Source organism: Crotalus tigris, unplaced genomic scaffold (assembly GCF_016545835.1).
Source record: "Crotalus tigris isolate CLP2741 ecotype Arizona unplaced genomic scaffold, ASM1654583v1 scf7180000017887.1893490, whole genome shotgun sequence".
NCBI classification, from domain to species: domain Eukaryota; kingdom Metazoa; phylum Chordata; class Lepidosauria; order Squamata; family Viperidae; genus Crotalus; species Crotalus tigris.
The window spans coordinates 1,532,803-1,547,055 of record NW_024096704.1 but is presented as its reverse complement, the minus strand read 5'-3'; the positions used below and the strand labels follow the sequence as shown (position 1 = coordinate 1,547,055).

The window sequence follows — 14,253 nt, the reverse complement described above, 5'->3', positions numbered from 1 at the left end:
AACTCCTCCGCTTCTTCCTTTAGAAGATTCCCACAAAAAGGCGATCGGGAAAACCTCCAGCCCGCATGAAAAGGGGAAAGGGGTCTTCTTTCTTCTTCTTTCCTCTCTCATAAAGTGGGGGGGGCACACTGCTCCCTCCCCTTCAGTTGAACACACGGTCCTTTTGCCGGAGACCCTGTGGGCAGGTCGCATTGCTCGTTGCGATTGTGATCCCTTACACGGCTAAGGGGCTCGGAGTGCATCCCAGCCCACCACGGAACCGCGCACAGCTCCACCTAGACTCTCTTTCCAGCCGCGTTTTTTACTTCATCTATTCGGTATTTTGCGTCCATGGGACCGGGGGAAGAAAGTGTGGTTATCAGCCGAGGCATGGTATATAAGCTTATAGGCGTGGGGAGAGGGAAGGTTCAGAAACGGGCATAAAATCCTTTCCTAATTGTTTTATTAGAGGGATCAGATTAATACTAAACCTCCGTGCGAAGAGTCCTCCACGGAGAAAGCTGCTCTTCCCTCCCATCCGCCTCCCTCGGGATCCAGGAAGAGTAAACACCGCCAAAATCGACGCAAATCTCGTTGAAACTTGAAAGGATTTCGCTTCCACTCCTCGGTGTTGGTTTTTTTTTTTTTAATGGCGATTCCAATCGATTAGACACGTGCTAATTGGAGAGCGGAATGCTTAATCGCTGCGGCAGCCAATAGGAGTTCTCTTAAAAACAGCCCTTGGCCCAAGGTGGTGGTGGTGGTGATGTTGCTGCGAGTTATTAGAAAATAGCTAAACGTATCCTCAAAAGGCGTAATAGGGAAGAGATTTTTCTCAATACACGTACACCTTTTTTCCATTAAACACAAATCGCGCTCCCTGTCTTTCTGGGGCGTAGGCGAGCATTTAAGCGACAACATTTAAAGAGCAAAACGCTCAGATCGCAGATGGCTGTTAAAGGAAATCTTCTCCAAAGAGAGAGGGTTGGTTTTTCCAAAGAGGAAGATCTCTTTGCGCCAGCAACATCAAATGCAGTCCTCCCTTCCCCTCCTCCCCCCCCCCGCCTCTTAAGCGGCTCCCATTATGTAGTTTAAAGTACAATAATCTCGAGGGCAAAGGGAGGGATTCTGCAAATAAGAACGGCAGCTCTAACAATTAACATGAAGGGGAAAATGGGATTCGAATTAGGTGGAACAAGATCAACATTTAGCAAAGCGCCCCTGAAAACTTCTTCGGCTTCTAAGCAGTCGCCTCAAGCAGCCGCCTCAAGTGTTTCTCAACCTTGGCCACTTGAAGAGGTATGGACTTCAACTCCCAGAATTCCCCAGCCAGCTGGCTGGGGAATTCTGGGAGTTGAAGTCCATACCTCTTCAAGTGGCCAAGGTTGAGAAACACTGACAGCTTTTTGCCAGCGGCTATCTGCTCGAATCAAACGGAGTTTATGGGGGACCAAGTTCCCGCCCCACTCATTACTGTGGAAGTTGCTTCCAAAAACCTTCTCTTCTTCATTGGCGTGGAGAAGATATATCCCACGGAAATGTACCGCCAAGGCCACGTGGACAGCCGCTTGGACCTTTAGATAAAAATCCACTCGTGTTTTTCTGACCACAAACAAATATCGGAGTAACGCATTGGCTTCTATGCAGCATCGTGGGGTTTCGTGTTCCTCCACCTACAGAGCCATAGATCTTCTCCTTATGAGGCTTAGATAACTGGGTTTTTATTATAATTCCCAGATGGAAGCAGCGCCTTTCAACTATTTCGTATTTGCTTTTATTCATCTCAACTTCTTTTCCCCTAAAAAATATCAGTTCAGGAAACAATCCGTCCTTCTCTTTGGGTCTTACAAAAACATATAAAAGGGTTTTGTATAGAAAACGGATTGTCGGTCGACTTGAATTTTGTCTGACGCGTTTCCATTCCTCTGTTTTCCGGTTATGGTATATTTATACATTTGATTTAAACAAAAACCGAGCAACAAAAGCAGGATCCCAAACAGCATTTAAGAAATCCTACCCAAGCCAGTAGCGTTTATTTTCGAGTAAACGTTTCTTAATTCAGTCGTCTATCTTGATTTTTCCTTTCCCTATACATGCAGCCCGTGCTCGCAGAGATGCATGTATAAATATAGGCAATAAAAGGCTCTGGTGTTCCAATTATCACATCGGTGACTAAATGTGAATATATGGAAGGAGAACATGCGAAGGTGTTACTTCATTATAAACTCTGTCTCTCTCTCTCTCTCTCTCTCTCTCTCTCTCTCTCTCTCTCTCTCTCTCTCTCACACACACACACACACACACACACACACACACACACACACACACACACACGTATTCAGCACAGTCCGTTCAGTTCAATAGGACCCTTTTCGACCAATCGGGCATAAGACTGCGGAATTAAATGTTCTCTTTCAAATATGATTTAGCATTCGGGAATCAGAACTCTGTATTAGTCTGTTCACGTGTTTGCCTTTTGTCACTGTAAATATAGCAACAGCCATATGAGAACCCCATTATCAGCCCGCAGGAATTGTTAATGGTTACACGGCCTTCCCCTCCAGTCCACCCTCGCCCTTGTTTATTTTTCACCAATCTCAGATCCTTACAAAAACAGCACCAACGGCGCAGAAGAACGGGACGGGGACAACCGTGGGGATTAAGGGAAAAACAAAGGCAAACGAGGGGTAACAAACACCCAGCCCTGCGTTTGGATTCCTCTGACTACTTTCTGATCCGCCCCTCCCCATCCCAGCATCTTCGCCATCCACCTGAGGTGAAACTTTCCAGGTGAGACATTCCTGATTTTTTTGTTTTGATTTTTCTTTTTTCTTTTCTTTTCTTTTCTTTTTGAAAAAAAACTTTGTTGGCCTGGCTTCTGCACCTTTTTCTTTTTGTGCTGTGGGTTGGTTTTAAGACGAAACGAGCTTTCCAGCCCATCCTCACGCTTTCCCGGTTTAGGTTGTTTTTCCTTCTTTCCTCTCTGTGGGGCTGCGTTTCCTTTTTCTCTCAAGAGCATCTATCAATGAGTTGTCAATCAAGGCGGCGGCTTCGCTTTCATCTTCTCTCTTCCCGCCCCCGCCCTTTTCACCAGAGCCAGAGAGCGCGGGAGGGGGAGGGGGAGGAGGCGAAGCGGGCGGAGGGACTGCAAAGTTAACGCTGCGCGAGGAGAGCGCGGTGGGCGGCTGCCTTTCCACCTCGCGCGGCCCGTCTCGCAAGCCCAGCAGAGCTCGTGGACAGACCCAGGACCCCTCGCCGGCGGATTTCGCGCGAGGGAATCCTCGTCGCAGGCCGGGAGGCCACAGAACCGCAACCGGCACCTTCGGCGAAAGGAGACCTTTCTATGCCCGCCCCTCTCGCCGACTAAAACCGAGCGCTCGGTCCCCCCCCCCCTACCCACACCCACACCCACACCCAAAAAAAGCGAGTGCGCGCCAGCAGCACCAGGAAGAAATTTGGGGTTGGTTGGCCTTTTGATCTCCAGGGTTGCAACCCGGCTCGGTTTGGGGGCTGGGGGGGAGGGGGCTTTTCTAATTCCTGAAGAGGCTAACTTCCTCTCCTCCTTCTTTTTAAGGCGCGTCCCCTTTCACTCCACCCACCCGAGAACTTTCGCTCCTTCTTCTTTACCTGCACCTGAGGGATTTTTCGGCTCCGCTGCTCCTTGTAAATGCCAGCCGCCCGGTTCAGTTCGCTTCGGGAGAGCCAGGACGGCGCAGAGGACTAGGCAGGCGAGCAGAAGGGGGGGAAAAAAAAGTCTTTCCCTGCCAAGGAACAAAAGCGGAATCCTGGTGTGTTTGTGTGTGAGATTGCTTTCCCCTCTTCCCTCCGGCCTTTCTCTCCCGTTGGCATCCCGCTCCCCCCCCACACACGCTCCAACTTTGGGCCCCGGACCTTCGCGGTGTGTGTGCGCGCACGGGCGCGGAGACCCCGGTCCTTCCTTGGGCGGCTTCCCAACGGGGCCGCTTCTGTATCTCCGAACGCTTCCATTCAAAGGGCTCGTTGGCTTTTCCTCTCGAAGACCGGCGTTTGTGCTTCACACACAGACACCCCGGGGGGGGGGCGGGGGGAAGAAACCGGCCGGTTGTGCCGTCTTTCACAAAAGGAAAGGGAAAAGGGGGACCTCGGGGGTCCACAACCCCCCCCCCCGCAGGCTTCGCGTTAGAAAAGCGGAGTTAAAAGTGTCTCTCAGAGAAGCAAACTTGCCCGACTTTCGTGCCGTCTTAGCTGCAGATACAACAGAAACCGGCGGGGGGGGGCGAGTCTGCCCGGCTCTTTAGCTCTCTTTCCCCTCCCCTTCTTTTAAAGCAGACAAAGTAGACGGGGCCGTCTACTCCGCTCCAGCCTTGCTTGCTCTCCCCTCCCCCAGGTGTTTGGATATGGATGGGATGGAAAAGGGAGGAGAGCGCTGCGCTTAGGCTGAGAGAGAGAGAGAGAGAGAGAGAGAGAGAGAGAGAGAGAGAGAGAGAGAGAGACGGAGTGGGGGGGAAGGCTTTAGGAGCGCAGCGCAAAGCGAGCTGGGCGCCCAAAGCCTTTTAACTTCCTCGCTCCTTCCCTGTCCTCCTGTTATCCCTCTCTTTCGTTCTCTCTTCCTGCCCTCCCTCCTGCCCTGCCCTCCTTCCTTGATTCCCGGGGTGGAAAAAAAGCCACTATGCCTCAGCTCTCGGGAGGCGGCGGCGGCGGCGACCCGGAGCTTTGTGCCACCGACGAGATGATCCCCTTCAAAGACGAAGGTGACCCCCAGAAGGAAACGATCTTCGCCGAGATCAGCCACCCGGAGGAAGAAGGGGACTTGGCCGACATCAAGTCTTCGCTGGTCAACGAGTCGGAAACGATCCCCAACAGCAACGGGCACGAGGTAGGCAGAGGGGAAAAGGGGAGTGGGTTTAAACTTCGGACGCCTGGTTGCGTGAAGGGCAAAGCGGGAGCGCTCCCCGGCTGATGGAGCGTGGAGCGGCAGAAAGTGGCTGGAAGGAGCGGCGGTCAAGGGGCAGCAGCAGCAGCAGCAGCAGCAGCGGGAGTCCCGGAGCAACAGAGCCCAGCCCGGAGGGAGACGGTCCGCTTTCGCTCTCTGGGTGGGCTTCCCTTTGGGTGGGAGCGCGGAGAAAACCTTTTCCGGCTTTCTTGCATCTATTTGGCCTCGAGTCTGTTCGGGGATTCGAGCAGGGAAAAATGATTGTTCTTTTTCTTTCATTTTAAAGGGCTTTCCTTGCTCAAGTTCCCTCGTTCCTCTTGGTTTTGGTTTTTTTTTTCCACGGCCAGCTAAGGAAAGGTAGTGGGGGGGGGGTGCGAGCCCAGAATGGAAAACGGGAAGCTGCAAGCCGCCAAGTGGGTTACAGTTTTTTTTGACCACGGCGCTTTGAAAACCGATCTGCCTCTGTTCCCCATGAATGAATAGCGCTTGGCGTAGTGGTGGGAGGAGAGAGAGCGGAGCTTGAAGCTGTTTGCACTCCCCTCCCACCCCTTGAGAAGTAGAGCCTGGGCTAGCTCAGGAGACGAAATAGAACCGGGTGATTTGTTTACCCAGAGTTTAATTTTATTGCTACTTTATCCCCAACTTAGAAGGGAGGGAGGTGGGGAGGAGAGACAAGGACACTACTGGTAGAATGCCTCTATATTAGCCTTTCTCCCTTCGCTCTTGGGCTTTCTTTTTCTTTTTTCTTTTTGCCAAACTGGCTCCTTTTTTCTGTGTGCAGACAGCTGTTTAAGATGAACTGTAACTCCCCGCCCCTTCTGTTTGGAGATTCAAACTCTTGAATTTGGTGCCGGGTGTTCTATATAGTAGTGTGATTATATTTGGTGCCCTGCCTTATCCTGATGTAAAGTAGGCTTGGAACTGAGAACATAGAGGCAATTATGTGTGGCTAAGTATTAACCATTTAACTCTAGATGGAGGAACTGAGCATGATCAGGACAGCAACACAGATTCTGCCCTCCCCCCTACTCATAACATTCTAAACAGTTTACAAGAATAGATCTTGTCAGGCAAAGGGTCACACAATTCTCCTCCCAAAAACCACAGTTAGGGATTTCCATTCAGATTTAAGAGTTGATTATAAATTGAGAAGCCCACTGCAACTGCAGGAAAACAGAAGCTCCATGCATATTTGCATAAAGGAAGTATCGACTGCTTGCATTGCTTCATGCATTAATAAAACCCAAAGTCTGAATTTGTTTACATAAAAAAAGATGCCTGAAAGTTTAGAGAAATGTTATTCTGTAGCCTGGGTAGCTCAGAGGTAGTAATAGCTGCTCGTAAGTCCGAAGAGCCTCTTTCCTCCTATTGCTTCTGGCAGGAGTTGACGTAGAAATATTTTAGGAATGCAGCAATGGGCCCTGCCCTACTAATAATTAGGAAAAGGGTCCCAAACACATTAGCTCCGAAATTCCACTCACAATCAGTGGGTAGGTACATATATGTGTGTGTGTGTGTCACAGTGAAGTGGGACTGGTCCTACTACCATTGGGCAGAATGAGACAGATGCTTTGAGCAGCTAACTTTGAGTTTTATAAAACAGCAACACTAAATTGCTGGTTATTTGTTAACAATTGTTGCTTATTCTAGGAAAAGACACTTGTATTTCTATCTTCTCCAATAACAAAATAACTTCCGTTTGGTTTTGTTGTTGTTGTTGTGCATAAGAGTTACCTGGGTTTTTTTCCCTCATGCAACAAAATATCAATGTTACAATGAAAAAGAGACTGTCTGAATGGTCTTTAATGTTTCAAAATTAATGCATCAATTTGTACAAAATGGTATTGATTACAATGAAGCTAGGAGCCTGTTCAAATGATTGTTGTTCACAAACTTAGTGTTATTTGGCTAATACCTAGCGGTTACTATGAATTCTAACACAGTATGCCTTTTCCTTTTTTGTAAGGAATAAGCATAACTTGAGTGGCCTTTTCCCATAAGGTTCCATTTTTTAATGTTTACATGATAAGCTTCATTCAACATAGCAATACTTCTGAATAGATGTGCATTGGTTTGGTCTGTAAATAAGTTTCGTGGCATGCTGAAGGCATGTTCATATGACTCCTAAGATCATACAATAGCATTAACCTAGAGCTGCCATGAATATTTTTGGATTGAAATCAGCAAGGTTACAGAATTAATCATAAACTTTAAAGGAGTTACATAAAGTATTGGTTAACTTACCCATATTAAAGCAAACTAGAGAGATTTTTTTTAAAGTTTTCAATAATGCCATTTTTAATAAAACATCTGATGCAAAACAAGGACTACAGAAGCCATTCTATAGCTGAAAAGAGAAAATTGGGATATCCCTCGCTTTAGTTTATTTGTCCTGTAAAATGTTTAAAAATACTTTTACTGAACTTGGACATTGACAGTTTTCTACTATGGGGCCATTGTACCATAAAATAAGTAGACATCATATGTGATTTTTTTTTTTTTTTTTTTTTTTTTTTGGTTAGGTGTCTAGGCAAGGCCAGTCTCAGGAAGCTTATGAAAAAGGCAGAGAACATCCTGAAGAAGGTAAGATGTGTTTATAGCAGATTTAACCAACCTGGCAGTTTCCCATTATATTGGAAATACATCTATTGATCCCAGTCAGTATATATTATGGTTAGATATATACTATATGGTCTCTGGATTTCACTGTTGAGATGGTGGATTTGTGATGCTAAACCCTACTTAGTTTGGCTATTGCAGCATTTGAGTAAAGCTGTATAGGTGGGCCATCTAACCAAAGCCATTCCTTTTGAATGCAGGTTGTTGGTTATAATTGTGATTTTGCCAGCTGACATTATGTTTCTATGCCATGGGAATGTTTCCCCAATCAATCCAGTGTCCATTTTTTAAAAATATAATTTTTAAAAGATACATTTCTTATCTGTTTGCTAGGAAAGTATATGTATGCTGTTCTTACAAGACAAGACAGAACTATTTGCTCAGACGTTTATTTATTTGTTTGCTTTACAAAAGTGGTTAACAAATCCTTTTTTCAAAACTGTGATGAAGAAATCAGCTTAATTCAAACAATACACTGGAGATCCAAAGTGCTGCTAATTAAAGACAGTTGTAGGAAGGTCTGCTGTATATTTGGTCAAATAAAATATTTCATTGAGCCCAGTTAGGCGAATTTTTTTGCACAAAATATTTCAGCTTCTTGTAAAATCCTCAACGTAGACATGTCTTCTGTTATCCAGGAATTGTGAAGGACTTGTCAATAAATATGGACAACCTAAATCCAGCTGCTTGCACTGCTTGCAAACTAGCCATTATTATTTAAATTAGATATTAAGCAGATTAAAAATGGAGCCTCCTCTAATGAACAGGCTCACCATACCAGCAGGGTATTGTTGTATGCCAGCCTGAACTCTTTTTCTCCTTAATTGCTTCTAATTGGCCCAATCAGAATAAGCCAGATCATGCGGCATATATAAAGACTACTAAAGTTTTAGAATTACACATTTTAAAAAGTGCATATCAATCATTAGAGAAAGCACATCTAAGCCACATATATAAATATTTTCTCTATACATTGTAGGTGTAAACAGATTTTTTTGACGCTTTAATATTGTAGAGATCTGGCAGACTGCAATTTTGAAGGTTGGAAATATTCGCTAGTAGCCAAATTGTACAACCTATCACACAGCATCTGTATGGAAAGCGAAAATTTTATATACTTATATTCTTTCAAGAGGTTTTAAAACCTAGCTCACAAAAGACTGAAAGCAAAGATGAATCTTTAAGAAATGCTAAAGCTGCTTGATGAAGATTTTGTTATATGAAAATTTCTTTTATATTAGAAATGTAAAGAACAGACTAAAATAACCCTTGCTTTTTACAGGCAAACACACAGATGGTATCTTGTACAATAAAGGACCTTCTTATTCTGGTTATTCTGGGTATATCATGATGCCAAATATGAACAATGATCCATATATGTCTAACGGATCTCTTTCTCCACCAATTCCTAGAACAGTAAGTGTTTTCTTTATATATTCATGTGTCTCTGTGTTGTTTTTAATGCAATGCATGAAGGAAAGCTATCTTTGGAAAGACAAGCTTTATTTACCAAGGAGCAAATATTTAGTTTTGATAACATTTCAGAAGACTCCTTCCTGCTCTGTGCCATTCTTCTCTTCAGAATCATTTCTAATTGCATACAGACATTTTTAATAATATTCAGAAACCTGTAATAGAGCATAAGGGGTAAATTGTACAGAATGACTGGGTGGTATAACTTCAATAGCAGATGTAACCATTGACATATGTTTGTGATGTTCATTATGATGTACATCTTTGTAGATGCTGGCAGTTGCCAAAGCAATTGTTAGGTTTCTTTTAAGTTTTCTTAGGATTAAGCTTCATTGGTTCAATTAAGCTGATTAGTTCTGAGAAACATGTGTAAGGCTGCTCCATTAGTGGTTACCTAGGTTTAAAGAGACTGAAGTCCCTAGCATATCTTACTAGATAAACCCAATAAATCTGGGGTTTGAGTTGGGCTAGTGGTAAGACAATCTTATCTATTTTTGCTGGGCAAACTTTTTCCCTTTATATTAATATAAAAATGGGAACAAGTATTCAGTATTGACAATACTTTAAACAAAAAGCTAGGGTCATTATCCATTTGATATCCACAATAACATATTTTAAAACTGAAAATTACTGCAAGAGCTAATTTTTCACGGTCCCAAAGATTAACGTTATTTTTCTCTTGTTGGGCATTTTTCATTCACATCAATGTGTTGGTTTAGGGCTTGCTTAAATAATTTATTTAAGTCATGGTGAAAAATCCACAGGAGGTTATGGGTTTCTGAGTTTTTAAGTTACTGTGCTCTCTAAGATTATTATAACACTAAGTGTTATACACTGAAATGTTATAAAGATGGAAAGTGAAGTGAATTGTAATGTACTAAAGCAGCTTATATTAAAATGTATTTGTTTTAGATGGCACACAATTCTTTATGATTTCAACTGTATTTTGAGCCCTGGTTGCATGAGACATAGAATTTAACACACATCTATAAAATGCACATATAATCCTAAAGTATTATGCAGGCATATAAAAAAGGTCCTCGTGATATCTATCATATAGCCAGAATTTCAAAAATTTCTTGTTCATCTGGGACAATGTGCATCTAATGGCAAACTTGGTTTAGCAGTGTGCCATGTTTGAAATGGTCTAAAAATGACCTCATCTGTTTCAGTAGTAATCCTGTTTTAAGTTGGTGGGGTTTACTTCTATGTAAACATGAATGTATTGCATTGTGTATCTAGAGATGGTGGATTGCAATGTTATCTGCAGTGCTTTTGAGAAGAGATAAATCAGTGGCACAATGATGTGCATACTTCCAAACGTGAAGTATTTTGTTGTATACTAGCATACTATGATTTGTCTAGAAACAAGCCAAATGCCTAAACATTCAATATATGAAACAATTAAAAATTTATAGTTAAATATTATCTTCTACAAAATGTTTGTATTGGCTTCCTCTAGAGAATAATAATTGGTTTGGCTTGATGAATAGGTTGAAACTGTATTGGAGAGTGCCAGTAACTTATAATAGTTTTGTATTTCTGCCTAAACTGAAATGTGATGGTTGAAGAGAAGAGAATAATTTTAATGCTAAATATCATATCAATATTGGACATATCAGTATTTCTGAGTATTTTATGCACTTAATGATTTGCTTGATAATTAAGAAAATAGAAAGTATGGTGCAATAGACTCCCAGAACTTATATCAAACATATTTGTAGCAAAGGGACTTTACAAGGTGATAATAATATTGTTCATTTTCTGAAATGATCAATGTATCTTCTCTTATATCACTATAATTACCTTCATCAGCTACTTATTGTACCTCTTTAAACAAAAAGGCATACTCTTATCACAATACATTTTCAAATATTTGAAGACTTTGGAACTAGGGATTTTACCATAGTTAAAAGCTAGTCATTATTTTATATTTTCTTATTGTTTGTTTTATTGTAGGTTGTGTCATTCAGTGATAGGATGGAAAATTCTTTATGATTTCATTCACCCTGTATGTTTTAAAAAAATTATGGAATTTACATGAAATCCCATAATATAGGAAGTGAATAGAGGGTTAGGATTAGAGTTGGAAGTAATTTGAATTGGGGAGAAAATTGAGAGGGGAAAAAATGGGGATATTTGCAGTAGTCTTTAGGAGGATTCTCCCCAAAGTGTCAGTTCAAATAGTGATGGTTCAAATTCTGAACCACCAAGGACAGTGGCTTTTTTTCTCAGCTTATACTCAGTTGATTGATTTATTCATGTTCAGGGAATGTAATGAATCCCATTACAAGGTTTATATACTTTCCCCATATCTAATAAAAGTTCTGTTGCCATTTTTTCAACGTGGAGAAAAACATGTATAGTATGCAACCCTTGGTGATTTTTTCTCTTCTTGGGATGCTAATCTAATTCTGCAACCCTGAATATTTTGAGTATATCATCTGAAAATACTCTTGAAAAGAAATGTACATACAAAAATTCTCTAAAATATGTTTTAATGCAACTTATATAAACACTTGAATGCATATTGCATAACATGTCAAGCCAAAGGATATTGCTAATAGGGCGCTTATATTTGAATGTGGTAGTGTGGTAGAACAGCAATATATGTGTCAGTGTCTTTTGGTACAGTTTTCAATGTACATTTTGATGCTATGATGATTTCAAAATTGCACTCTGCTAGATAAATTGTATATAGTGTCTGTCTGTATGGTACTCTAGATTATTTGGGTAAAAGTTGCAGTTTTATGTGGGGATGAGTAAGTCTGAGCATCTATTAGGAGTTTTTTTTCTACATCTTGATTTCTCTAATTTTACTCATATCATTGGGCTACAGAGCATAGTTCCCTCCATGAGCAAGATATATTATGTGATAACTCCTCATCATATCTTGTTTACAAAATCTCTTTTCAGTAATATATAACAACTAACATATAGAAATTTGAGTAGGCTGAATTATGTAAAATATTCAAAATTCTGTGACTTTCTATAAAAATCTTACTCTGTAATATAGTGAATTTCCTAAAGTAATAAATTGTGCTATAAACAATAAAAATGATTACTGTTTTTGTTGGAAAAATCTTTTAACAGTTACTCTCCTGTTATATTTTGCATAGCTTACTTTCTTTCTGAAATTCATCATATTATCATGGAATGTCTGAAGTTACAACCTTCAGATTTACTAAGAAGCTGCTATAAACTATGGAAGGATGCAGGAGAAGCAGGTGGAGCCCTAAAAGGCAAAAGCCTGCCTTTCTCAAGGCAAGCCATCATGTAGCCCATGTTAAGAGTGAGATGTTTAATCCTTGTGAGCATAGCTTTGGGTCCCCTTTTGGCAGTTCCTGACATAGCAGAGTGGGAACTAATGGAAAGGGATAGAGAAGAAAGCGAGCTATGTATACGTGCATGTGCTTTATGTGATTTTATTCCTGTAAATAACTGTACATATTCACCAATCTGTATACATCACTTTTCGAAGCAATTAGATTAAAGGTTAAGTAATTTTGGGTTGGCAATATTCAGTAATTCTGTGATATGTAGTTTTGGATTCTCAGTAATATGTTTCTAGTTGCAATTATTAGATCGCTACTTAAAAAATATTTTGCTCAATGGAAGAGCTATATGCTTTCTAGAATAGTAAATGAACTAAGCACTAAGTTTTTAAAACTGCTCTAAATGTAATTTGCAGTATCAAAGTTGAATGTTACCTTCGTTTTAAGCATCCCAATCTTAGTGATATCCGATATGTATGTGAATAGAAACTACCCAAATATATAATATAAATGTTACTAAAAGCCTGATTATATGGTGAAAGGAATTTAATTTTAATTTCAGACCACAATGCTTTTATTTTATTTTAAAAGTTTTTTATATAATTCTTAAAGAATTGCAAGGAAGAAAGGCATATTGTGGCAAATAGGGTAGCACAAGCAATAATTTAAGCCAGAGGATGCACAGATAATTAAGAATATAATCTTGTATATTATATGTACATTATAGTATCTACCGTATATGCCGGTGTATTAGGCGACTCGGCGTATAAGACGACCCCCGTCTTTATCGCTGAGCCGCATTCCTAGAATGTCATCTTATATGCCAGAAACTACCAGTATTTCCGGCGTATAAGATGACTCGGCGTATAAGACGACCCCCATCTTTGGCGCCGAGTTTAGCGCTTCTGGAAGTCGTCTTATACGCCGGCATATACGGTATACTGTTCTTGTACTGTAGTCTTTAAAAAATAAACTGTTCTTGGAGGAAAAAATTCTTATACATAAATTAGCAGAGTACATTTATTACATATTCCTAATTGTAGCATCTTTTTCTGGATAATTTTCAAAGGTTTTCAATAGTAAAATTTGGAAATTTGCAGAACTATAGAAAATGCATTTTGTAAAGGTCAAACTCTTTCAATTTGATTATATAGAAATGAAAGACTTTGCATTTTCTCCTTGCAATCTTCCAATGTTTATGTTCCATGGAAAGATTCATTGAAAGGATATGTTTCTTTTGACCTCTTGGCCAACAGAGATTGTCCTTTACCAAGTGATACTAAGAAAATAACATTTTGAGCTCAGGTAGATTTTAAAATATGCCCATATGCACATATACATACACCTTAAAAAGATTAAGACATGACAAAATTGCAGTGCTGGTGAGTCATTCAAATGATATTGAATGCATCCTTGTGTTTCTCTGCATAATAATGGATTTAAACAAAGGTTTGGCTATATAAGCATTTTAAATAAATATCTTTAATTCCTTTCTTCTCCATCTTGCATAGCTAATGGTAGCATTGTTGGGAAAGACTGAATGAAATTATTTAATGGGGGAGACTGTACATACAATAATATATTAATATTTTAAAGGGCATGATTGTTTATTGAATTTAAGACCATCCTTCACCCAGTGCATATATAAATGCCCAGGATTTTACTTCTTTTTTGGATAAACAGTATTGTGTCAAGTGCCAAGTAAGGAATAGTAAGCAAAAATTAAAGATTAAAGATCAGGAAAAGGAAACAAAAAATCTATTTTATATCAATATAATTCACCATATAGTGCTTACTGTTTTTGCAAACCCTTCCTCTTCTCACTTCAGCCATTCATCACTTCATATGGGGACCCAGATTGTTGGGGGCAATATATATATACATTGCTTACTGGTGTACACCGCTTAGAGAGTGCTTGCACTTAAAAAAGCGGTATATAAGTCTCATAAATAAATAAATAAATAAATATGCTACAGTGTCTTCTCACTTCTGTCT

General features: G+C 40.7%; 1 protein-coding gene across 5 annotated transcripts in view; it reads left to right on the top strand.

The window, feature by feature from the left end:
- Positions 1–3,344: 3,344 nt before the first annotated feature.
- The window catches only part of LEF1 (lymphoid enhancer binding factor 1), a 124,554-nt gene continuing 113,645 nt past the window's right edge, over positions 3,345–14,253 (top strand). For 4 of the 5 annotated variants that reach the window (XM_039344025.1, XM_039344024.1, XM_039344023.1 and 1 more), the window contains exons 1-5: positions 3,345–3,439; positions 3,554–3,767; positions 4,623–4,834; positions 7,414–7,474; positions 8,793–8,926. In XM_039344025.1, coding sequence (XP_039199959.1) covers positions 4,628–4,834; positions 7,414–7,474; positions 8,793–8,926 — 402 coding nt within the window. In that variant the 5' untranslated portion in view covers positions 3,345–3,439; positions 3,554–3,767; positions 4,623–4,627. Of the gene's footprint in view, positions 3,440–3,553; positions 3,768–4,433; positions 4,835–7,413; positions 7,475–8,792; positions 8,927–14,253 lie in introns of those variants that run through there. The other variant, XM_039344022.1, reaches the window with a different exon arrangement.